Consider the following 23,595-nt stretch of genomic DNA (forward strand, 5'->3'; position numbering starts at 1 on the left):
TCTTCTTATGTTCTTAACTTAAGAAAAGCCCCGCTTCAGACCAAAAGGCCTATCTGCTCCTGTATCTAGTCCTGTAACCAGATGCCTGTGGGAAGCTTGCAAGCAGGACATGAGCACAGCAACACTTTCCCCACTTGTGCCTTCCAACAACTGGTATTTAGAGGCATATTGCTTCCCTGGTAGTAGCCAGTGATAACTTTTTCCTCCATGAATTTGTGCAATCCCTTTTTGTTTATTAGAAAAATATTATTTATTTTTAGAGTAATCCAAGTTGATGGCTATCACTACATCATGTGGTAGCAAATTCCATAGTCTAAGTATGTGCTGCAAGAAGTAGCATTTCTTTTTGTCTGTCCTGAACCTTCCAAAATTCAGCTTCATTGGATGATTTCTGGATGATTATGAAAGACAAAGAAAAATCCCCTATCCACTTTCTCCATACTATGCATTATCATACTGTTGTTCCTTACTGCCCTTTTCCCTAAATTAAAACGCCTCAAATGTTGTAACCTTCACAGGGAGTTATTGCAGCCCCATAATCACGTTGGTCGCCCTTTTCCAAACCTCTTCTAGCTCTACAGTATCTTTTTCGAGGCATGGCAACCAGAGGTGTACACAGTATTCCAAGTGTGGTAGCACCATTGAGTTGTATAAGAGAATTATGATATTGGCAGTTTTATTTTCAGTCCCTTTCCTAATGATCCTTGCCAGTCATGTAGAATCTATACTATAGCCAGTACTGAGCTCAATGAAACAATAGTCTGGCATGGTATAAGGTAGCTTCATATGCTCATAAAACAAAAGGGGAAAGTAATGAGGATTTGTCCTTGAAGAATATGGAATAATATGACAGTGGAGGGCAGAAATAGAAGGGTAGATCTTAAAAATGAGTAAAAGGTAGAAAAAGAAGACAGCAAAAATGAACTCAAGTTGAGCAACTTTGTCTCCTCCCACCCTTTACCCCACCCCCAGTTCAGGAAAACTTTACTCCCTAGATTCCTTTAAGTACAATGAGCATGAACGTGTTTTGCACATGTCCATTGAACCAAAATCCTAGGCTACACATGCATATGTACTCACTGTTCAGAAGAGCAGCTCTTGCTGTTCAAAAGTTTATGAAATAGTAAGTGCAAGTTCAATTTAATGTACTGTATATTCTTTTGGAGCAGTATGAAATGAAATATTTAAATGGAAAAAATAATTAGATTGACCAAAATAAAAATGACATACCTGGGATTAAAAAAAATAAAGGAAATAATTATTTCCCTTAAATGATTTCTTTCCTACATTGTTACCTTGACAACTCTGTTGCTCTTTTTCTCCCCGTTTGGGGGGAATTATGAAGGCATGAAGGGGCAGACAGAGCTATATTTTTGTTTGTTACATGTTGTCTTCCTGCACAAGCAAATGTCAGTTTTGTGACATCTTAAACAGCAAAAGCTATTTTTAATTTTAATCCATGGTATCGTCTGAAATGAAAAGTATCAAGAACTGGGACCCTTTCTGACAAAAGGTACGATATACCTCTTTCTCTTTGCTTTCTCTCTGTCGGTCTCTCAAATACTTCATATAGGCAATGTATAAACGAATGGTTTCGTGGGGGGCTGTCAGGGAGAAAAGAGTGAGATATAATTGTAGTATTTTTAGCATCTGCAGCTTACAGCCATGCATGCCAATGTCAGAATACAGCAGCAATGTGCTGAGCAGAGCCTGGAGGTTCTAAAAATAAGCCTTCCCTTTTCACAACTGAAATTAAAACAAGACCGAAGCATAGGTAAAGGGGGTGGCACTGAATATAAAACTGAATTCCTATCCTTCCCAGTTTTGATGAATTTGAGAAAGTTGACTTAACAGAGGTAAATGTAAGCTTGGATCTTTGATTACAAATAGCAAAGGAGAAGAATTTACCAAAGAAAATATTACAAGCATCCCCATTTGTTGCAGAAATGATTTGCTTTATAGTTCCAAATGCAAAATATTCTGAGCCCCAATGCTTAATGCCGAGGAGTGTTTGTATGTGGGGAAGGGGACTCTTTAATGCAAAACACATGTGTTTTCAATTGATATCTGGAGCCAGACCAGTAGCTGTAATTTGGCCTGACAAAGCCTTTTTGAAGTAAAAAACAGAGTGTGGTTTCAAAGCAGTTAGAAAAAGAACAGGAATGCTGTTCAGGAAATTCTTCAGGCATGGGCAGGGACTTGGCTGCAGTTCTGCTGTTGGAAAATCTGACAGGGGCAGCTTCTGAATGCAGGATAGGCCTTGTGCTGCTCTGAAAGCAACACTGCATCTTTCTCCCCCACCCCTACTACAGCGTCCCCTAGATCTAGTGGTTTCATCTGGCTTCTGGAAGAGAGAGGTAAGCAACTATTGTTCCTTCTTCATGCAGTTTACTTGGCAATGCTGCCCTTTTGTTCTGATGTAGAAGGGGCTATTTGCATTCAGTTAATTGGTTAAAAAGTAGGGGAAGTTGGAAATCTGTCGCGTGTTTGCAAAAAGATTGCCTTAGGGGTTGCCGCCTTTCTAACTTTTACTTAAGTTCTGATCATTCAGGAAGGACTACTTTTAGTTAGTTCTTTATAAAAGCATAAGTTTGCCAACTTCTTCCTCTTCCGTAGAAACTGTGAGAGGAAGAATATACCACTTGTTAAATTTATGGAAGGCTGAGTAAGGACAAATGAGAGAAAGTGTCATATCTAGGTTTAATATACAGTGTATCTTAATTGTAGCAAATGTAACATACAGGTATATTGGAGACTGAGGATATTGCTGTGCAGTTCTGAGGCAGCTTTGACTAAGTAGCTGGCTGGTCACATTTGTAAGACATACGGAAATTGTGTTGGTATTCCAGTTATCTTGTTTATTTATCTATTAGACTAGAGAAAATATTAGGAAACACGCTGTAATATCCTTCAGGATGCTCACAGAAAAACTGTTAGCATTTTTTAAACATAACACACTTCAGTTCTACTTGCCATTTCTCTCCTGATGAAATTTATTTATTGAATAAATAACTCCATGAAACTTTTATTTAAGGAGGAGGAGTTTCTCTGTTGTGAGAGGGTACTGACTTGTCTGTCTTATTGTTGTATGCCATAATGTGGAGCATAAAAATTCAATGGCTTTCCTCAGCAGTGACCAATGAACCTTACCTGGCACGTCTGTGCTGTGCTTGAAAGTAGCTACAGAGGTCCTTGTATCTTCATACAGCTTTTATCCCTCTTCCAGAGCTTGGAAAAGTTACTTTTTTGAACTACAACTCCCATCAGCCCAATCCAGTGGCCATGCTGGCTGGGGCTGATGGGAGTTGTAGTTCAAAAAAGTAACTTTTCCAAGCTCTGGCCTTGCCTTAGCCAGACTAGCACAAAACGGGGGGTGTTGTTGTGTGCAAGATCCTTTTTTCTGTCCTGACCGTTTCTTCTTTTAAATGGAAGGAAATTATAAACAATGTTGAGCTAACAGGACTATTTGGAGAAAATCCAAATATGTGGCATTAACTGGCAGCAGTTAAGTCAGGGGGTATGGACTGAAGCCTGGGCTTTGTTGTGAACCCAGTGTAGAAATGGCTACTCTTCATCATGATTAATGCACAAAATGATAAACCAGTACAGAGCCAGAGTAGAGGTCCCATGGAGGATCAAGCATGAAGCAAACTGAAATAGAATGACGAAAGTTTTTACTACCTAAGTGAGTTAGAGGAAAAAATACTTAAGTTACTGTAAGGTAACTAACAAAGAGGCAATCTCTAACCTGGCTAAGGTTGGGAGCAGGTTGAGCTTTGTGGGTTCATTCCTGGAATGAGTTGAGATAGGTGTCTGTAAGAACTTAGTGTATAATGTATATATATTTAAAAGGTAGGGAATGAACAGGGGGCAGAAGCTAAGATGAGAAAAGCTGCATCAAGCAAACTAGGACAGAAATGAAAACAAAGAAAGGAGCAAGTAGGTCACCAAGATAATATCCAGAATTGAGTGTTTCCTAATGATAGGCTGGGAGCTACATAGGATCCAAGCAATACTAAGTTTCAAATTCATATTTATTAATGAGAATACTGAATACAGGTTGTAGCCAAATAAAGAAACAAATACATGTTAATTATACTCAGTTGGTCAGGCAAAGTTACAATGATGTTCTAGGGCAGCCTTTCCCAACTAGTGGGCCACCAGATGTTGTTGGACCACAATTCCCATCTTTCCTGACCATTGGCAATGCTGGCTGAGGCTGATGGGAGTTGTGGTCCAACAACATCTGGTGGCCCACTAGTTGGGAAAGGCTGTTCTAGGGCATCTTAATGGTTGACATATCTGTCTCTTGGTTCAAATGATACAGACTCTAGTCCTGTTGGTGGTATCATTTGGTAGGTGTTTATGTCACTGCAGAACACCTGAGGTTCTTTGCAACCAAGGAAGCTTGGTATCATGGAAACTGCAACTCCAATGGTATTTGGCCATCCTGGGTGCCCTATGTAGACCGGAGTGGGTCCAAGGCTTCCCTAACTCATGTATCCTTCCCAATATGAATATTTTCCTTGTTTAACTCTTATCGCAAGGTGTGATGGTTTTCAGGAAACTGAAGGGAGGATTTCATTGGTGCAGACTGATTAAGCAGTGCCATTTGCCGAGACTTTTCATGGACACAGGCTGATTGCTTTTGCTGCTAATATATTTTATTTTTTTCATTTTTACAATGTTTGCATTGCTGTATGCATTCATGGTATTATGCAAAAGAGAGGGTACTGTGCATGGGAGGTGTAAAGCTACACAATTGACCCCCAAACCCGAATAACAGTAATCGAATGCACACTTGGACTTGTGGCTGAATTAACAGGCATATGAATTTGTTATATATTATTTTAATTTATATACCACCTTTTCGCTTACCAAGGTAGCAAGGTGGCTAATAACATTCAAAGAACAATAAAACAATAATCAATAATTAAAAAACCCAAAACTGAAACAGCATGGCAGATCATTAAGAGTCTCCTTTAAATACCAAGATAATTAAAAAGCCCAGCTGAACAACATTGCATTCACCTTGTGTCAGAAAACCTCCTAATACCAGCCTGTGGCAAGCCCAGCCTCTTCACCAGCAGAATAGCTGCCTGTAGGCAAGGGGGGCTTATCCCCCCCAGCCTTAGTTCTCTTTAGAGTTTAGCATTCAGCGTAAGATGGGTCAATGTGAGCTCAGAGCCACCTGGGACCTAATCTGAACTTGCTAACAAGCCTTCCAGTCTGATGCCTTCCAGTCAGAGTGCTGTGAGATGCTGGGAAGGTGCCTTGATAACCAGATAGTGTAGACCTTGGAGCAGTTAACTCCCCGCCAGGAAGCTAGAGGCTGTGCTTATCAGCTATTGCTATCCTGCATGACCCTGGGAAAGAGCCTCCATCACTGGAGGGCTATGCTGGGAAAGCTGTGACTTAATCCTTTGTAGTAATTAGTTGCTCATTATTGTGCTGTAAACATGTATCCTATAAAAGGGTTCCTGGTTGCCCAGTTCGAGGTTCAGACTGGTCCATGTTCATGCAGAGCCTGGCAGCCTGTTCCACCTTATTGGGTACATCTGCGGGTTGAAAGTTATCCAATACACACTCTCCTTTTAAGTAAACCTGCTGGTGTGTGTCTGCCTTATTCGTCTCTCCGGTATCTCAGAAACCTGAGTGCCCAGGCCGGGGCAATACACTCCTATAGGAGAATGTCTTCCAGCTGGGGCTCAGCCACAGAAAACACCCTGCCACACATCCCAACCAACCTAACGTCCATTCATGTCCATACATACGTGCATAACAGGGACTCTTTATCTGACTGAGGAAGAGGTAATCATTTACACCAGGTGTGGGAAACCTTTGACTCTCCAGATGTTGCTGAATCTGGCCATCTTGCTGGGGCTGATGGAAGCTGTAATTCAGGAACTTCTAGAGAACCACATTTTCCCCACACCTTTAGAACTTTGGACCCAAGTCATTTACAGTGCAATATTATACATGATTACTTGGAAGTATGCCCAAATGAGTTCAATGGGATTTACTCTTACACAAGTGTGTATAGGATTGAAATCATAGGGCTTTATAGGTAATAACCAACAAGTTAAATTTTGTCTGGAAACATATTGGTAATCAGTGCAAATGCTCTAAAATGATAATAGATGCTCACAGTGGTGTTCTCATGAAGGTCAAGAATTGTGGGTTGTATCCACCTCTCCATGAGTGGAGTTTCACTTGTGCAACAGGACTTCTGCTTCCTCTCCTTCCCCTGCCCCCCCCAAATCTACTTCAGAGACTCACCCACCCACCCTCTGGAGTGCACAGGGGCTGGAATGGACAGGAGAGGAACAGGATGTTCCATTGTGTGCACGGAAGTCTGTTGCACCAGCAGAGCTGCAACGTTGGATACAGCTCCATGTTTTCAATGCTTAGGGCTACTGTGGGCACAATAGAAGAAGGCTCTTGATTGTAGCTGAGAACTTCAGAAGGTGCAGTCTCCCTTCTCTAATCCCCCTTCCCCACCCCAAGCAAATTCTGTCCTCTTAATTCCACTACAAGGTGAACCACATTTAAAGCTTACCAGGTTTCCCACTTGATCAGGATTTATAAACAGAGTTTGAAGTTTGAAGATCCCTGATTGGCTTTGCGTACAGAACCTCAGTAGAGTACTTGACCATTTTTGAGGCGGGAGAGAAGGAAGTTCTTGAGGACATATGCCATCCTGCTGTACTTTGTCCTAATGACCAGTCAGTCAGAGTACTCCACGTCCCCTCCTTCACCCCCATGGTCAGTTTTACCTATCCTAACCATGATTGCATAGGAGTAAATCCCATTTAACTCAATAAGCATGTAAATGATCAGACCTCCTTTCCCCTCCTTCCCCTTTCCTCTTCCTTCCTCCTCCCCTCCCCTCTTCCTTCTTCCTCCTCCCCTCCCCTCTTCCTTCTTCCTCCTCCCCTCCCCTCTTCCTTCTTCCCCCTCCCCTCTTCCTTCTTCCTCCTCCCCTCCCCTCTTACTCCTTCCCTGCCCACTCCATCTCTCCCTCCCTCCCCCCCTGGTCAGTTTTACCTATCCTAAGCATGATTGCACAGGAGTAAATCCCACTGAACTCAATAAACATGCAAATGATCAAACCTTCTCCTCCTCTCCCCTTCTGCCTGCTCCCATCCCCCTCCTCCCCTCTACCCTCCCTCCCCTCCCCATCTCCTGTGCTCAGTATCACCTATCCTAAGCATGATTGCAGGGGAGTAAATTGCACTAAATTCAATAAGCATGCAAATGATCAGTCCATTTTCAGCAAACTTGCACACGATCCCATTGCTTACATCCCGGATTAAAAAGCAGAGAAATTCACTAATAGGCCAAAAAAAAAAAAAAAAAACACCTTGAGGTTTAAGAACATAGCTATAGCCCACAGATATTTCTATCAAACTTTAAAAAGCAGGGAGGTTGGACAGCTATAGTGAATGCACCAGGGGAGCATGCTGGTGTGCCACGCTGCGTGCCATCAACCAAGATGGCGGCAGAGGCTTCAGTCCCTTATGGAAACCTCGGCCACCATCTTGATTGATGGCAACCCTGCGTGCTCAGTGTGCGCAGCTGCAAAGAACAGCAGAGAAAGGTAGGTGAAGCGGTAGGATGGTGGTGGGAGATGGTGGCAGGCGGTGGCAGCGGGTGGCTTGGAAGCTCTTGTCTTGCGATCCGCGGTGCAGCTCGTGCCACGGATTGTGGAAGGGGAGCGGAGGGGCCCGGGGCAGACTGGTGCCCAAGGGCCCCAGCATTCCTGGAGCCGGCCCTGGGAGGAAGCAACATTATTAAGACAGTTGATATAGTTCAGATGGTAACTTTAAATATGTCTGATTTACTTTGCAATTTTAGTGAAGTTTTCTGTAGGAAATCATTTTCTTTTGTTTCTCTTTCTGTGAATATGTGGAGTACAACAACACTTTGCAAAATTTACACTAAAAAAACCTCCAAAAAATAATTGTGGAATAATGGCCCTGACTATTCTGCAGAATAGTCTTCAGTGGACCTCAGGAGTGTTTCAGTTTGCACAAGATAAATGAGTGGAAGGTGAAATATATTCTAGCAAAATGCTAGGTGTGCTCTATGTTTTTAATTGACCATGCCCACCTTGCCTTAAATGAAATGGTTTAAACATAGCAGGCTGAAAACATGCATCTTGGGCAGGCAACATTTGTTTTTTCAAACAGCTAGAATCATTGCTTAAGTAGCAACATATTGTAATCAGTCTGATTTTACATCAAACTGCAGTTTCAGATTCAACTGTTAATGCACCCAAAACAGAAATAGAACATAACCTCCGATTTGAAACACAAAGGCTGTCTTCACCATCATATCACATTGACCAATAAAAAGGCGTTGAAATTAATAAAAATAAATTTGACAGAGATTTCTAGGATGAATAATGAGAGAAATAAACTTTTCTAGTTTAGATTCTCTGTAGAAACATTAGTAACGCAGGAAAGAAGCAAAGTAAGAAGTACACCAACAAACATACAAAAATATAATTCTCCATCTTTGGAGATGGCAGGTGTTGCCACCACTCATCATATGCTCAGAGGCACATGTTAGCAAATTCTTCCAAGCTACACAGCAAGTGGATTGGACTGTGAAAGACCAACCCAAATTGTGTTTGCATTTTGACAAATTTGTAGGGCAATCCAATATCTCAGAGAGGAGGTGAGGTCTCCTGCTCACCTGGTGCATTCACTATAGCTGCCCAATTTCCCTGCTTTTTAAAGTTTGATATAAATATCTGTGGGCTATAGGTACGTTCTTAAACCGCAAGGTTTTTTGCCTATTAGTGAATATGGTATTGTACTCTGCTGTAAAAAAGTATTTCTGCATACAGTTGACAAGTCCAAGATATGTTGCCAACCCCCTCAAAATACACTACAGGATAGAAGAAGTGTAAATTGAAGGAAAATCCTATGGTGTGTTGCATTAGGATTATGTGTTACTTAGGGATGGATCAGAATTTTTCTTTAGTTGGATTTGAAAATGGATTTTATAATAGTTTCCTGCTCACCCTGTATTGTGGACAGAGCATGCTTGCTGCAAACTCAGCAGCTTTTCACCAATACCAGAATCCATTTGGCAAGAATGTCATTTAGGTCCCCTCACTGGCTGTTCCCTTGATATGGTATATCACTTTTTTCTATACTAAAAAAAACACTGAATACCACCCAGAGGTAGTACACTGAACAAAAACCTAAACAGAAAGACTAATATGTCAGAGGAATCAGACAGGAGAGGAAGAGAAAGGAAAAAGGAATGCCCCTTCTGCTGCAGGGCATTTAAGAGGTTAATACAGGCCTGGCAGTAGCACATGGCCAGGTAGGGCAATGGCCCGAGGGCCCAGGATCTCACACAGGGACACATGGGGCTCTCCTGGGATAAGCGCAGGCCAGCAGCAGGGGAGGGAATCAGCGGGTGGCGGCGCAGGCAAGCCCTGCCAGCTCTACAGCAACAGAGTCTGTCCTGCTCAGCTGCCAGGGAAGAGAAGCGCCAGGACGGTTGCTCAGGAGCTGCTCGGCTTGTCCCGAGTTTCAGCCATGGAAGGAGGGGCGGAGCTTCCTGGTATGTAGCGGCAGTAAAGAGGTAATGCTCAGGGGAGGAAGGCGCTGAAAAAGAGCCTCACTATGGCCATTCTAATGGCTCGGAAGCAAGCCCTGTTGAATTCAGAAGGGCTTCCTCCCAGGTAAATGGAGTTAGAATTGCAGCCTAAGAGTGGGCTGTGGAGCTTGGAAGGAAGGTAAGAAGGCTTTCCTGGTTTTCTTAGGCTGCAATCCAATAACGTCTGATTGGGTTCAATGGGACTTACTCCCAGGTAAATGCATTGGATTGCAGCTTTAATTACATAATAATTATTGCCTCCCCACACCCATTCCCTTTGCCCCACTGATCAGAGAGAGAGAGAGTTAAGAGCTTCCCTCTCCTTTTACAGGCAATCTTCCATTGTTCATGTCTGTCCTGGGACTTTTGTGCATGAATTCCCTCTCCCCTCCCCTCACCACCCCAGTTGTAGCTGGGAGACTCCTAGTATTATTTTCATTGATATCTTGCTTTTCTATAAGGAGCTCAAAGATGGTTCTTCCCCTCCCCATTTTACCCTCTCAACTCCCCTGCGAGGTAGGTTAGACAGAGAGAGAGTTACTGGCCCAAGGGCACCCAGCAAGCTTCATGGCTGAGCAGGGATTTGAAACCAGGCCTGGCAGGAGGTCCTAGATATCATGTGTCTGTTTAACTTACAAGCTTGTAAATTTATGATGCTTGGTGGTAGCACGGCATGTTTAGAGACTAATAGTTTGTCCCTAGAAAGGCCCTTTTTTTCAGTCCTTCATACAAAGAGCTATATTAGTAATTCTAATAGCATTAAATCTCCACCAGTGCTGTGTATTTATTCTGCACTAGACATCTTATTAGACATTGTTATGAGGGTTTCTGATGGACTGAGGCATGCTGGAGGATCGTATGGCATTTGCGTTTATATGGGTCTACAGTATCTGAAGGTTTCGCTGCATGTAAGCCCTATGATCTGGATGTATCCTTATAGTGTCAGTTTTGTACACTATACACACTTAACATATAGGTGAATTATTGTTAATGCCTTTTTTATGAGAAATGGAATTTTACCTTTTTAAAAATAGTACTTGCTTAAAAGGGTAGCCTTTAATGTACTGTTCTGTCCTTAGCTTGTCCTGGTGCTCTGATATGACAGTGCCACGTGGCAATAAGGAGTTTTGAGATTAATTCTAGAATGCCTCCTAATATCTCAGCACACTTGAGTAAGTTGTGAGTGCCCGGAAAGGGCCATGGCAGCATCTGCCCTGCATGCAGAAGGTCCCTCAGGTTCAGTTCCCAATGGCATCTCCAGGTAGGAGAGGTGCCATCAGGGACTGAACCTGAGAGCCCTGCTGGGAGAGACTCCTGCCTGAACCTCTGGAGAGCTGCTGCCAGTCAGTGTAGACAGTACTGGGCTAGATGGACCAAGGACCTGACTCAGTATAAGGCAGCTTCCTATGTGAGTAGAAAATCCTGGTGGACTATTGAAATGTTTATTTGAAGTCCTTTTTTCAAAGATCTTTGCAAATGACAGGAAAGGATGGCTTCAAACCCACACACACACACACAAACATACTGTCTGTTAAAATATTAAAGTAGAGAAGCTAACAAAAACAGCAAAAAATGAGAATTATTTCTCAGTATCTTTTGTGGAAGATCCCAGCTCTGATACTATTCATATCATCTGCCTATCATTGACATGGTAATCCAGAATAAATTCTTAGGAGCTGAGGCCTACAAAATAGGTAAATTTACCTCAACATATTAAAATAAATCAAAATTTTGTATTTTTATTTTATAAGAGGAGGTTGCAATACTGGTGAATATTTTAGTTTTTTGAAAGGACTGGAGCTACAAAGGAGGAGGGATGTGGTTTGAGGGGGAAAGTGAGGGGACAAGGGCCCACTGATACTCTGTGTCCAAGGGCCCCCAGGAACCTGGACCCAGCCATGGGTTAATACCACAGAATTAGGAAGCAACTAGCGCAGACAATCTCCTCAACACGGGCACTGAGTGAGACAGTGGCCAAGTTGAGAAGACCTTCAAGGTTTAGCTTTTCATTTCTATGGTATTAACCCCTCAAATTTCCCTCCACCCTCGCAGGGAGGAAGAAATTGTACCGAATAAATAGATAAGCTTGTGAAAACAAAAAAGTAGGATGAAATGACCTTCCATTCCATCAGAACTTGATCAGCAGCAAGCCACAGATCCCATCCCTAGTGCTACTTCATGGATACCTCTACCAGTATAGCCAGATGTAACAATAGCTTGGTTGCTTGTATAGTTAGGATGGTCCCCATGCTCAGCTTGAATCCTCTGGGAGTCAAGGTATTTAAAAATTTAAATGTAGTTAAAAAAACCAGTTTAATGTTCTATGAAAATATCTAAACACTTAACCCTGGAGTAGCAGATGTGGTCCAATAATATCTGGAAGGCAACACAACTCCCATTATCCCTGACCACTGGCCATGATGGCTGGGGTTTATGGCAATCATCTGGAGGGCACCAAATTAGTTACCCAGACGTAACCTCTAAAAAGATAGGGCACTTTCCCAGTACATTTGTGTGTGTTTTTCACACCTTTACCAAGTTTGTTCTACCAATAGATTTTCACCTACTAACATCCCAGCAAATTGCCATGTATTATTGCTTGTTAGAGTAAACGTGGCTATGTGTGTGGCATTATGATTATATTTCGAAGAGGACAGTGAGGACTTTAATAAGAAAAAAACTCTGATTTTCGAGGTAGCACAATCACTGGATGCTTCCCTTTGAGAAGTAGAAATATGAGGAATAGTAAAATGTAAACTAACATTTTCCCTATTCTACTCTGAGGAGATTATGGATAGCAATCATATCTTGCTATTTTTCCCTGTCATGCAGTGTTCTTCAGGCTGCTTGTCTCTATAACACTTCTCAGTGGAATAACTTACACTGTTCCTTATCCTTTAGAGAACTGGAGGGCAGAGTGGGGGATGGGAGAGACAACAAAGACATGCACCAGTTAAATTGCACAGTGTATGCCATCAGAGTAAATCATTCACAGTGTTCTTTTACATCTGAATCATACTACTACATTATTTTGTCGGTGCAGCCTGCAGTTTTATTTTCTCCATTTAGAGCAGCGCTGCTTTCATTCTTTGTTTGCACGGTTCCAATACAACTTGTATGTGTTGCAGATTCTTTGCCTAAATTGGGCACAGTAATTTCTTCTGTACTCTGGATTAGCAGGGGGGGGGGATGAAATATCCAGGATACATACAGATTGTTGACAACTAAAATCATCTGAAATTAGGACTGGTTGGCTATGATTTTACCATTTACATTGGAGAACTGGAAAAGCAATTGTGCAGTTTCCAAATAAAGTTCTTGTGTATGGTTTAGGAATTATAACGATGCTCTGAGATCAAAGTAAATGTTACAGTGCAACCTTATGCGTTTTCTTCCTTCCCTTCACCAAAAAATGCAAGTGAAGCCAAAAGGAGCTTGCAAGAGTCATGCTGTACAGTGGATGCCTCTCCCACTGGGAAATGGGAGATGATTCCAGAAGCTTCTATGATCATGCAAAGGCCACAGGGATGATGTCCCATGTTGCAACTTAAGAGGTAGCAGCAGTGAAGGAAGCAGAGAAAAATTATTTTACAATCCCTTTGGTCTTGCTAGTACCCTCCCCCCAAAGCTGTTGAAATGAGATGATGATTACCAGGAGGTCTGCAGTCCCTGAACAGCTTGACTCCCCAACCATTCAGTCAGGCTGAAGAAGCTGGCCACCTCTGGCTTTTATGTACAAGTAGCTAATGTATTATGAAAATCAAGCCAATCCACATTTGTGTCATAAGTGAAAAAACATTTGGTTTTGGATATAATGGCAATTAAAGTAAAATAAGAGTAGGTTCAATGAAGAAAGAGAAGGATACTGGCTTGTACTAGTAACCTGATAGAAGGAAGACGAGGCATTATTTGGTTTAAGAAGCTGTGAAGCAAGGGTTAGGCAATAGAATTCAAAGCGCATTTAAAGGAGGGGACAAATCACATTCTGCAATTTTTCTCCAATAGCTTGTCACAGGTTCTGCACCCCTATCATCACTTCAGATATGTCCTCATAACAATGTCATGGTATTGGCAAATGTTAAGTTGTGTTGAAACTGTGGCATGTGGCCCATGGTATTGAGGCCTCCTTGACCATATGTTCTTGGCAGTTTGGTAATTTCGGTACTTGCAGCACTTGGTATGTGGGGCTAATTTAGAAGACTACTTAAAACTTCAGCTATTTCAGAATATAGCCATCAGATTACTGACTGGGATTTTTTGATCAGGATATATCTCACCAGTACTGAAAAAAAAGTTTACTGGTTTCCAGTTTGTTTCATATCAGAATCAATGGTTCTCATTTTGACTTATAAAACACTATATGGATTGGGAAGAGGATGAAGGATGACCTACTCCCCATAGGAATCTTGCTACTCCTACTGCAGGTGACTCTACCTTCAGATATTAGGTGGCTGGGGATGAGAGAGAGGGCCTCATCTGGGATGGCACCTCAGTCATGAAATACCTTTCCCAGGGACACCCGTACAACATCAGCTCAGTTAACATTTAGCCACCAATTCAAAACAGTTTTATTCTCCAAGCTTTTTGTGGTTGAAATACTTGTACTTTTTACTTCTATTTGATTCTAAGGTGTTGCATGTATGTGTGTATATATGTGTGTGCATTTGTGTTACATAGTTTTATTATTGTTGCTTAGGGATTTCTGGTTTCTATGATGAATTTGTAATTTATTGTTTTGTCTTGGTTGTTTTATCGTTTTTGCCACTAGCTGAATTCCCTCCCCCCCTAAAAAGTGGAATATTGTTATGTGCCTTCAAGTCGATTATGACTTATGGCAACCCTTTGAATCGGCGACCTCCAAGAGCATCTGTCGTGAACCACCCTGTTCAGATCTTGTAAGGTCAGGTCTGTGGCTTCCTTTATGAAATCAATCCATCTCTTGTTTGGCCTTCCTCTTTTTCTACTCCCTGATGTTTTCCCAGCATTATTGCCTTTTCTATTGAATCATGTCTTCTCATTATGTGTCCAAAGTATGATAACCTCAGTTTCATCATTTTAGCTTCTAGTGATAGTTCTGGTTTAATTTGTTCTAACAGCCAATTATTTGTCTTTTTCGCAGTCCATTGTATGCACAAGCTCTCCTCCAACACCACATTTCAAATGAGTTGACAAATAAATGCTTTCCCCAGAAATTTCTGTCAGTGGTACTTGGGGAACTTGTGCAAGCACGGCAACAAGGGCCTGCTCATTTGCAGAAGTCTGATCATTCAGCACTGAAACTGTTCCATATATTTGGCTTAGAATTGCTTGACAAAAGTTGAAAAATTACTGATTTGTGTTATATGTGTTTGAACAAGTATTCCTTCCACTCCTTGGGGAAGCTGGCCGGTGGATATCAGTTTAAAGGGCTGCCCCTTCTTCTAGACATCACAGCCCCATGAAAATTAATGACTGCCCTTATTTCTGCACTTTACACTTCCAGAGAACAGAATGGATGTCATTTGTTACAGATGTCACAGTTATAATGTACCCTTTATTTTTGAGATGTTGCCTTGAGATCTCTGGTCCCATCTCACTGTTGCAATGGGATGAATTCATTACCTCATTGCTTTCAGCATGTTCTGTTAACCCAGACAACCATATCAGCATGTATCTAACAGGCAACAAAGTGAGTGAAATGCATGAGCTGTGAGCTGGTTCAAATCTCATTCAGATGCAAGGTATATGCAGTGCTGCAAGCATTTAGGTGAAATTATTATTATTATTATTATTATTATTCTGAGATGATCTTTGAACATCAGTGTTCAACAAGCCTTGACGACTCAACTTGCTTGGTAAACTAAGCAAACACCAACTCATAGGCAAGTCTGTCTCTAATGAATATTGTATGATCTCTTAAAACTAATTGTTGACAACCCTCAGCCTAGAGAAAAGCAGGAAAAGGAACACACCTGTGTGAATTCACCTCTTGCATTCTATTCTCAGGAAGGGAAAGGACAAGAGACAAGCCCACTCTTAAAAAGTAAAGCCCAAAAGCTAGTGCACTCAACCCATTTTTTAAAAAGTGTATCATTTGCCTGATGTTTCACCAGTAAAGGGATCAACAGTTTATATTTGAATATTTGATATGCATTAAAGATGCACTTAAGCATCATAATGTAGATGAGAATTATTGTGAAATAAGGACTTCTGAAAAGATAAAATCCATTGCTTAGCAGAGGGACAGCCAACTGGTGAGGTTCTCTGTCATATATGATGTATTATGTATGCGTTTTGGTCCTTTTCCCTTCCTTCCCCAATGTCTCAAGTAATGTGGGAAAATTCCAGCAGCCATCATGTCTGCTGAAGAACTCTACGATTCTATGAATGCAGGATGTCCCTTCAAGCACTACTTGCCAAATATGGGTGATGGTGTCAAGCACATGGAAGGAGTCAACAAACTATTCCACATCAAACATGTGAAAGAAGCTATTCTGTCTCTGCTTGATTTTTCACAACCCCCCTCCCACTGCATCCCTCAGCATGTGACATCCAAGGCTTTTCCTGATAGTTCCCTTTTAAGAACAAAAGAAGAACCTGCTGGATCAGACCAGTGGCCCATCTAGTCCAGCATCCTGTTCTCACAATAGCCAACCAGATGCTCATGGGAAGCCTGCAAGCAGGACCTGAGCACAAGAGCATTGTTCCCTCCTGCGGTTTCCAGCAATTGGTATTTGGAAACATACCGCCTTTGACTATGGAGGCAGAGCATAGCCTTATCCTTGGGAGAGAATGTTTTGGAAAGTTCAGGGAGCTTCTGCTTGAATTGCATGGTTACATCCCATAGTATTCTCTCTCTCTCTCGAAGTGGACTGCCTTCAAGTCGATCCTGACTCATGGCTATCCTGTGAATAGGGTTTTCATGGTAAGCGGTATTCAGAGAGGGTTTACCATTGCCTCCCTCTGAGGCTAGTCCTCCCCAGCTGGCTAGGGCCTGCTCAGCTTGCCACAGATATAAATTTGCAAAGATTCAGTACTTTGGGATCCTGCTAGACCAAGGTCAGCTGAACAAGTACAAGTCACTATAACTCTGCCGGCAGGTGCTCCAGCAAGGACGCAAGCAGCTCCTGGACAAATGGTTAAAAGAAGACAAGCTGGAATGCTCTGAAGAACTAGAAGATTTGGTGAAATCTGTGGACCCAACATTGGCTCTGAGTGTTTACCTAAGGGCAAATGTTCCCAACAAAGTCATCCAGTGTTTTGCTGAAACGGGGCAAGTTCAGAAGATTGTGCTGTATGCAAAGAAGGTTGGCTACACTCCTGACTGGATCTTCCTCCTGAGGAATGTAATGCGAATTAGCCCAGACCAAGGAAAGCAGTTTGCCCAAATGCTGGTGCAGGATGAAGAACCTCTTACGGATATCACCCAAATAGTGGATGTGTTCATGGAATACAACCTGATTCAGCAGTGTACAGCTTTCTTATTTGATGCCTTGAAAAACAGCCACCCTTCTGAGGGACCTTTGCAAACCCGCTTGCTTGAAATGAACCTCACGCATGCTCCTCAGGTAGGCCCTCTACCTTGGTGTGGAAACTGAACCAGGTGGCTATTTTGTACTAAAGCTCAGTAGTTCTGAGGCTCGCACCATTGATTCTGTGATCATACGTTCCATTGTTTCCTCTATGATGAATTTTAAATGGCATTTTGTTTCTCAGAAATACCACAGGATCAACTCTTAAGAGGGATTGAGCTTGTATTCAATCTAGTAGTTGGTGCATTTTTTTAAAGGCAACTACGCTGTCTAGCTTCTCATCCTTTCCTTGACTTGTGGAATTGATATTTTTGCAGCCACATCAGAGTAATTTAATCTGATTTTCTCCAAATGTTATACTCTGCTGTTCTGCCCTCTAAGTGGGCCTCAGATGTGTTAACAAAAAAACCCTCAGAATAGTTGTTCAGTCCAACACTCTGACTTGTAAACAAAACATTTTAAAAAATCAGAAATGGTAGCATCAAGCAGATAAGACACAATGGTACATTGGAGAATATTTTTAGATATTTTTATAACTGTTATATTTGTTTTGTTTCATTTGTTCTGTTATGTACATTGTTGAGATTTATTGTTTAGTTATGTTTATTTAGAATGTGATATATTATATTTCCTTTTAATATTGTATATTGTATACTGATTTTTATGTTGTAAATCGCCCAGAGAGCTTCGGCTATGGGACGGTATAAAAATTAAAAAAAAAAAGATTCAAATGAACTGATGTACAAATGACAGTATTCGTTTTCTCTCTCTTCCAGACCCTGAGGGTGTTATGTAACACATTGTATAGGTTTTATCCTACTTTCACTGTCCTGGCTTTCACCAAAGAATTCTGAGAATTGTAGTTTTATAAGGGACTGAGAATTCTGTTAGAAATCCCTAGCTAGCACATTTATAACATCACTACAGTTCCCACAATTCCCTGCCAAGTGTAAATAATATTAAATCTGTATCTGTACAGTTCCCTCAAAAGACACAGCAATTAAAATACTGTATAGTTGGTTTTGTCCAGTATTTCATCATTACATGATTCCTTGCTGCTATCTTAGAGCCCATGTCTTAGGTCAGCTATGACATTTATCTAAAAAATGTATGGAACATGTGCACAGCATTTATAATAGTATGTGTGGAGATCTGTTTGCAGCATATGCTTATTTGGTGCACACTAACTGTCACTAGAAGCTAAAATGATGAAACTGAGATTATCATACTTTGGACACATAATGAGAAGACCTGATTCACTAGAAAAGACAATAATGCTGGGAAAAACAGAAGGGAGTAGAAAAAGAGGAAGACCAAACAAGAGATTGATTGATTCCATAAAGGAAGCCACAGACCTGAACTTACAAGATCTGAACAGGGTGGTTTATAACAGGGGTTATTGGAGGTCCCTGATTCATAGGGTCACCATAAGTCGTAATCGACTTGAAGGCACATAACAACAACAAACCAAAACACACATTTCAAACCAGGCTACACTTAATAAATTGTATATGGGTGATATTTTCACATAATTGTGAATACTAGGTATTCCCCAAACAGTTTGTATATCCAGGTACAGATATCCTAATATGTGAAGTGGCCTCGCTTTTCTGTATTACACATTGATGATGATATACAAATACTAATAATAATTAGAATTCTAATTAGTATGATGGCACCTACCCTGTGGAATTCCCTCCTCTTAAATATTAGACAGGCTCTGTTATCTTTTTGGCGCCTACTGAAGTCCTTCCTCTTTCAACAAGCCTTTTAAGTTGAGACCTATCCCAGTCTGCGTATGTGTTGGAATTGCTTTTTAATATGTTTTTAAGCCTTCTTTTTAAAAATGTTTTTAATCTTAGACAATGTTTTGGAAGCTTTTTTTAAGAAACGTTTTTAAAGGTATTCTGTTTTAATGTGTTTTAAAGTTTGTTTTTATGATGTTTTAAAGTTTTTAGTGGTTTTGTTTGCCGCCCTGGGCTCCTGCTGGGAGGAAGGGCAGGAAATAAATAAATAAATAAATAGAATTCAGAGTGACCAAAGTGCTTCATGCAGTGTCTCAGTAATACTGTGTTTATTTTCCTCATTCTGCAGTTAAGGAGCCGAGGTGAGAGCTATTCAGGGACTTCCTAGTTCACAGTTTAGTCTCTCAGCCACTGCACTATACTGATTCTCATGGAAAATGCAGACCATCAGGTCTCTCTCTTCCTGCCTCCCACTCTCCCTCTCTCTTTCTCTTTCAATTATAATCATAATATAAATAAATAAATAAATAAATAATTGTGACATTTCTGAAATGATCTTGCCTAGGCCAGGAAAGGCAGTGTGACAAATACTAAAGAATCAGTGGCAAATGCAGTTAGAACAGTGTGGCTGTCACAGTAACTTTTCCAAATCATCAGTGTCCCAATTTCACACACATGGTGTTTGTTCTGAGCCCGTGGTTCTGAAACTCACTTTGCCAGACAGTCAACTCAATCTCTCTCTTTTAATCAGAACTATTTATTAAACCAGGAAACACAAAGGTATACAAAAACGTAAAAGAAAGCATATAGTCTCTGGGGATGATGAACTGAGGAGGGTGATGATGATGAAGAAGATTGGTAGCAGGTAAATTATATTGTAGGATTGTTGATGAGGTAGATTAAATGGAGGAGAGTTACCTTCTGAGGAAGAAGCTTCTGCAAGAGGCAATTCTGGTAGAGAAGTATCTTCTGCGAGACAGATAGCTTCTGCGAGAGAGATAGGTAAAAAAGGAGTGTTGTCCTCTGGTGCTACTAGGCCTGCTGCTAGCTTCACTGATGACTGAAACAAACTGAGGCAGGTTTTTGGAGGGAAAAAATAACTAACCAATTAAAGAGAGGGGTGATGTCACCTGACAGGAAGTTACTATGAGGCTAAGGGAGCATAGACACAGCCCTCTAGAGTTCCATAACTTAACCTAATAAATGCCTTATTTAACACAACAGAAGGAATATCTCTATATACAATTCTAACACTGCGGAGGCAGCACAGTGTTCATCAGCTAGTTATTCGATTGCAGTCATCATTATTGACACAGTATGGCAGAGAAGCACAATGGGACATTGGAGAATATTCTTAGATATTTTTATAATTGTTCTGTTCAGTTTGTTTTATTTATTCTGTTATTATGTACATTGCTGAGATTTATTGTTTACTTATGTTTATTTAAAATTGTACCAAATATGAATTGTATATTATATATTGTATATTGATTTTTATGTTGTAAACCACCCACAGAGCTTTGGCTATGGGGCGGTATAGAAATGTAACAAACAAACAAGCAAACAATAATAATAATAATAATTCTAAGCGCCAGGTTTCTGATACTCAGCAGTGTCATTGCAGTGATATAAACATAGTATAAATCCTCATTTGGCAAAGCAAGCTTAAGTAAGAACTAAAAAAAATGAGTTATCTGTCTTCAATACATATGAGTGGCTTGAAGAACATTGGGTATCAAGATTGCTTCCAGGAAAGAATCCAAGCACCAATCCTCTATGCGCTTTCCTTGACAACCAGGAATAATTTTATTTGAGATGATTTTTTTGTGAATTAAACTCTTGGAGAAGTAATATTGCATCCTCAAAACAAAGTGCTGAACTCAACGTCTTTTATAAAATGCATCTAAAGTTTTTCCCCTTAGGATTTTGAGGGGCTCTAGAGTGCCTACCTTGCAAAAACCTGGAGCTGCTAAGAAAGCTGTTTGAGATGAGTATTTATGGGAAATTTGTGCATATCTTGAAATGTATATAGTATACCTGCATCATAATTCATTGCTATATAAAATTAACAGAGGAACAGCAGAGCAACAAACCAGAGAAAGGGATTTTGTCCTGCAGGTATTTTCAAAATCCTCTACAATGTATATTGTCTCTTGATCAAATTCTCTTGATTTATCCTGCACTTACACTTTTTAATGTTTGGTTGTGTTTCTTCCAGATGCCTCAGGAACAGTACGCACACAGGAGTGCCATGCAGAGCTCAGAAGGACCACATGTATACAAAGTGGGGATTTATGGCTGGCGGAAGAGGTGCCTCTATTTCTTTGTGCTGCTTCTCATGATTTTAATCCTGGTGAACCTTGCTATGACCATCTGGATTCTCAAGGTTATGAACTTCACAACTGTAAGTAGAGGAGGCTACCATTAAATGTGTTTTGACTGGGGCAGGGGTGTGGCGACAGACATTATTTGGCTTTAATGTTAACACATACAGCTGTTGCAACACAACATTTTGGATTCCAAGTATATGTAAGACCACAGTGGAGAATCTAAGAAAACCCCTTTGATATTTTGTGGAAGAACTGCACGCAGGAGGAAAGATGGGGAAATCATTGTTGTTTCAGTTTCCAAAGGTCTGCATATTATTTTTTTCAATACTTTAACTCCCAATTGTCAACACAGTGAAAGTTACTATTATCTATCTTCTTCTGTCCATATAGAAACAATCTTAAAATCTGCCTATACGGCAAAGGTTATCACAGAGAAGGACAGCATAAATCCTTCCTATGCAGGTATTGGTTTTTCAGGACAAAGATGACCTAAAAGGTGCCTGAGACACATTTTACTTTTGTTTAAACAAGAAAGCATACTATTGTATATAGTCAAAGAGAATTAATTGCACTGGAGAAATGTGAGTCCCTTTGTAATGTAGTTAAGCTTTAAATGCTTAGCTACTCTACACATTGTTCCCCAGAGAATAAAAACATAAAATCAGATCATGGTTTAAGAGTATGAAACTTCAGGAAAAGGTCTGAAAATATAGTCCCTTGACAAACATGTAACAGTAGCTTTCATTGGCTGGTTTTTGAGAAGTGGCAGTGTTGGTTTTTAAAAAATTTGTTTCTTTGTAAAAGACTGTCACGTGAATAGTTATATTATAGCGCATCTGCTCCCTTTTTCTTTCACTTTCCTACCTTCTAGTGAAGGGCACTAGTCTTGTTGTGCAAACTACTGGGATATTGTTTAAAATGATAAATTGTACTTCATCCTCACTCAAGAGATAAAACCACAGTAAACTATTGTAATACAGAGTGATCATATAAAGTTGTGAAAGCACCAGCAAGATGCTGGAATTGACTTATTCTGAATTATATTTTGGGACTAATACATAACAATACTCCAAACAGTAAACCATATGTTCGCATGCTTTTAAGCCAGATTCTTCAGGCCTTTCCAGATGGTGTTGTTTTTGTGCAGTCATTATACTGTTGTGCAAGTTTCAGATACCTGTGTCTGCACTTCTGGTACAAAGATGTTTCATTTCCTCTAGCATTCTTTTTCTAAAATTTTGTTATTTGGGGGAGGGGTAATTTCCCTCTTCCTCACAACCTAGCAATTGCCAGAATGGAGGGTGGAACTGGTGGTGCAAATGTCACCAGCATCTGTTTGATAGCGTCCATAACATCACTGATTATGAGTGACACAACTTTTCTAATTTTGTGAAGTTTCAAAAGTTTATAATTTAATAAAGCAAAAACAAAAATCTTCAAAGGCTGAATTATTAAAATGTTACCATACTTATGCAGCACTTTTAAAAAAATAGGATATAGAAAAAGTGATGAAAAACAGCAAGGTTATGTATCCCCTCTCCTAATAAGACCTATTTTTTGCTTTCTTAGGCTGCATTCCAGTCCCTACTTACTTAGTTAGGAGTAACCGCTATTGCACTCAGCGGGATGTATATCTGAGTAGACATCTATAAGATTCTGCTATTAATTGCTAGGTCTCTACATTTTTTATTTTATTTATCGATTTAATAATTTTTTTAAAAACCCATCGTCAACAGGATCCCAAGATGGTTTGCAAAATATAGTTAAAACCATAAAAATATTGAAAATATAAAAACACAACTTGTAAAGGAAATGATATCAATCCATCACTTAAGTACAGCACTGGAATACACAAGTATTACTGTCCTTGAACCCGGCAATATGTCCCAAAGTCCTGGATGAAAAAATGTATCTTCAGTTGGTGCCAAAAATTCAATACTGAGGTTAACAACCCTATTCCACAGATAGGGTGCCACCACCAAGAACGCATATTGACAGGACCACAGAAATAGCCTCTCCAGCAGATCTCAGGCCAGCAGATATTGTGAGAGGTGGTCCTTCAAGTATTTTGGGACCTAAGTCATTCAGAGCTTTATATGTCAACATTAGTATCTTGAATTGAGCCTGGTAGCATATTGACAACCAGTGCAGTTCATGCAGGACTGGTATTACTTGGTCCTGATTAAATACAATGCTCTCCAGTCTGGCAGCTTTATTCTGCACTAGCTGCAGCTTTTGGACCATATTCACAGGTAGCCCTATGCAGAACACAGTACAGTAGTCTCATCACAAGGTTCCCAGAGCATAGGTTACTGTGGCTAAGCTATCCTAATAGCTATGGCTGTAGCTGGCTTACCAGTTGGAGTTTGAATTATTATTATTATTATTATT

At 40.6% G+C, this 23,595-nt stretch overlaps 1 protein-coding gene and 1 pseudogene across 9 annotated transcripts in view; both read left to right on the plus strand.

The window, feature by feature from the left end:
• The first annotated feature begins 1,102 nt into the window (after positions 1-1,102).
• SGCD (sarcoglycan delta) overlaps positions 1,103-23,595 on the plus strand; it is a 379,008-nt gene continuing 356,515 nt past the window's right edge. For 2 of the 9 annotated variants that reach the window (XM_061617474.1, XM_061617473.1), the window contains exons 1-2: positions 2,082-2,357; positions 21,093-21,278. In XM_061617474.1, coding sequence (XP_061473458.1) covers positions 2,247-2,357; positions 21,093-21,278 — 297 coding nt within the window. In that variant the 5' untranslated portion in view covers positions 2,082-2,246. Of the gene's footprint in view, positions 1,124-1,770; positions 1,857-2,080; positions 2,358-9,510; positions 9,604-9,691; positions 9,758-21,092; positions 21,279-23,595 lie in introns of those variants that run through there. The other 7 variants (XM_061617471.1, XM_061617469.1, XM_061617472.1 and 4 more) reach the window with 7 other exon arrangements.
• LOC133381978 (clathrin heavy chain 1-like) lies at positions 15,954-17,195 on the plus strand (annotated as a pseudogene).

Source organism: Rhineura floridana, chromosome 3 (genome assembly GCF_030035675.1).
Source record: "Rhineura floridana isolate rRhiFlo1 chromosome 3, rRhiFlo1.hap2, whole genome shotgun sequence".
In the NCBI taxonomy this organism is placed as follows: Eukaryota; Metazoa; Chordata; class Lepidosauria; order Squamata; family Rhineuridae; genus Rhineura; species Rhineura floridana.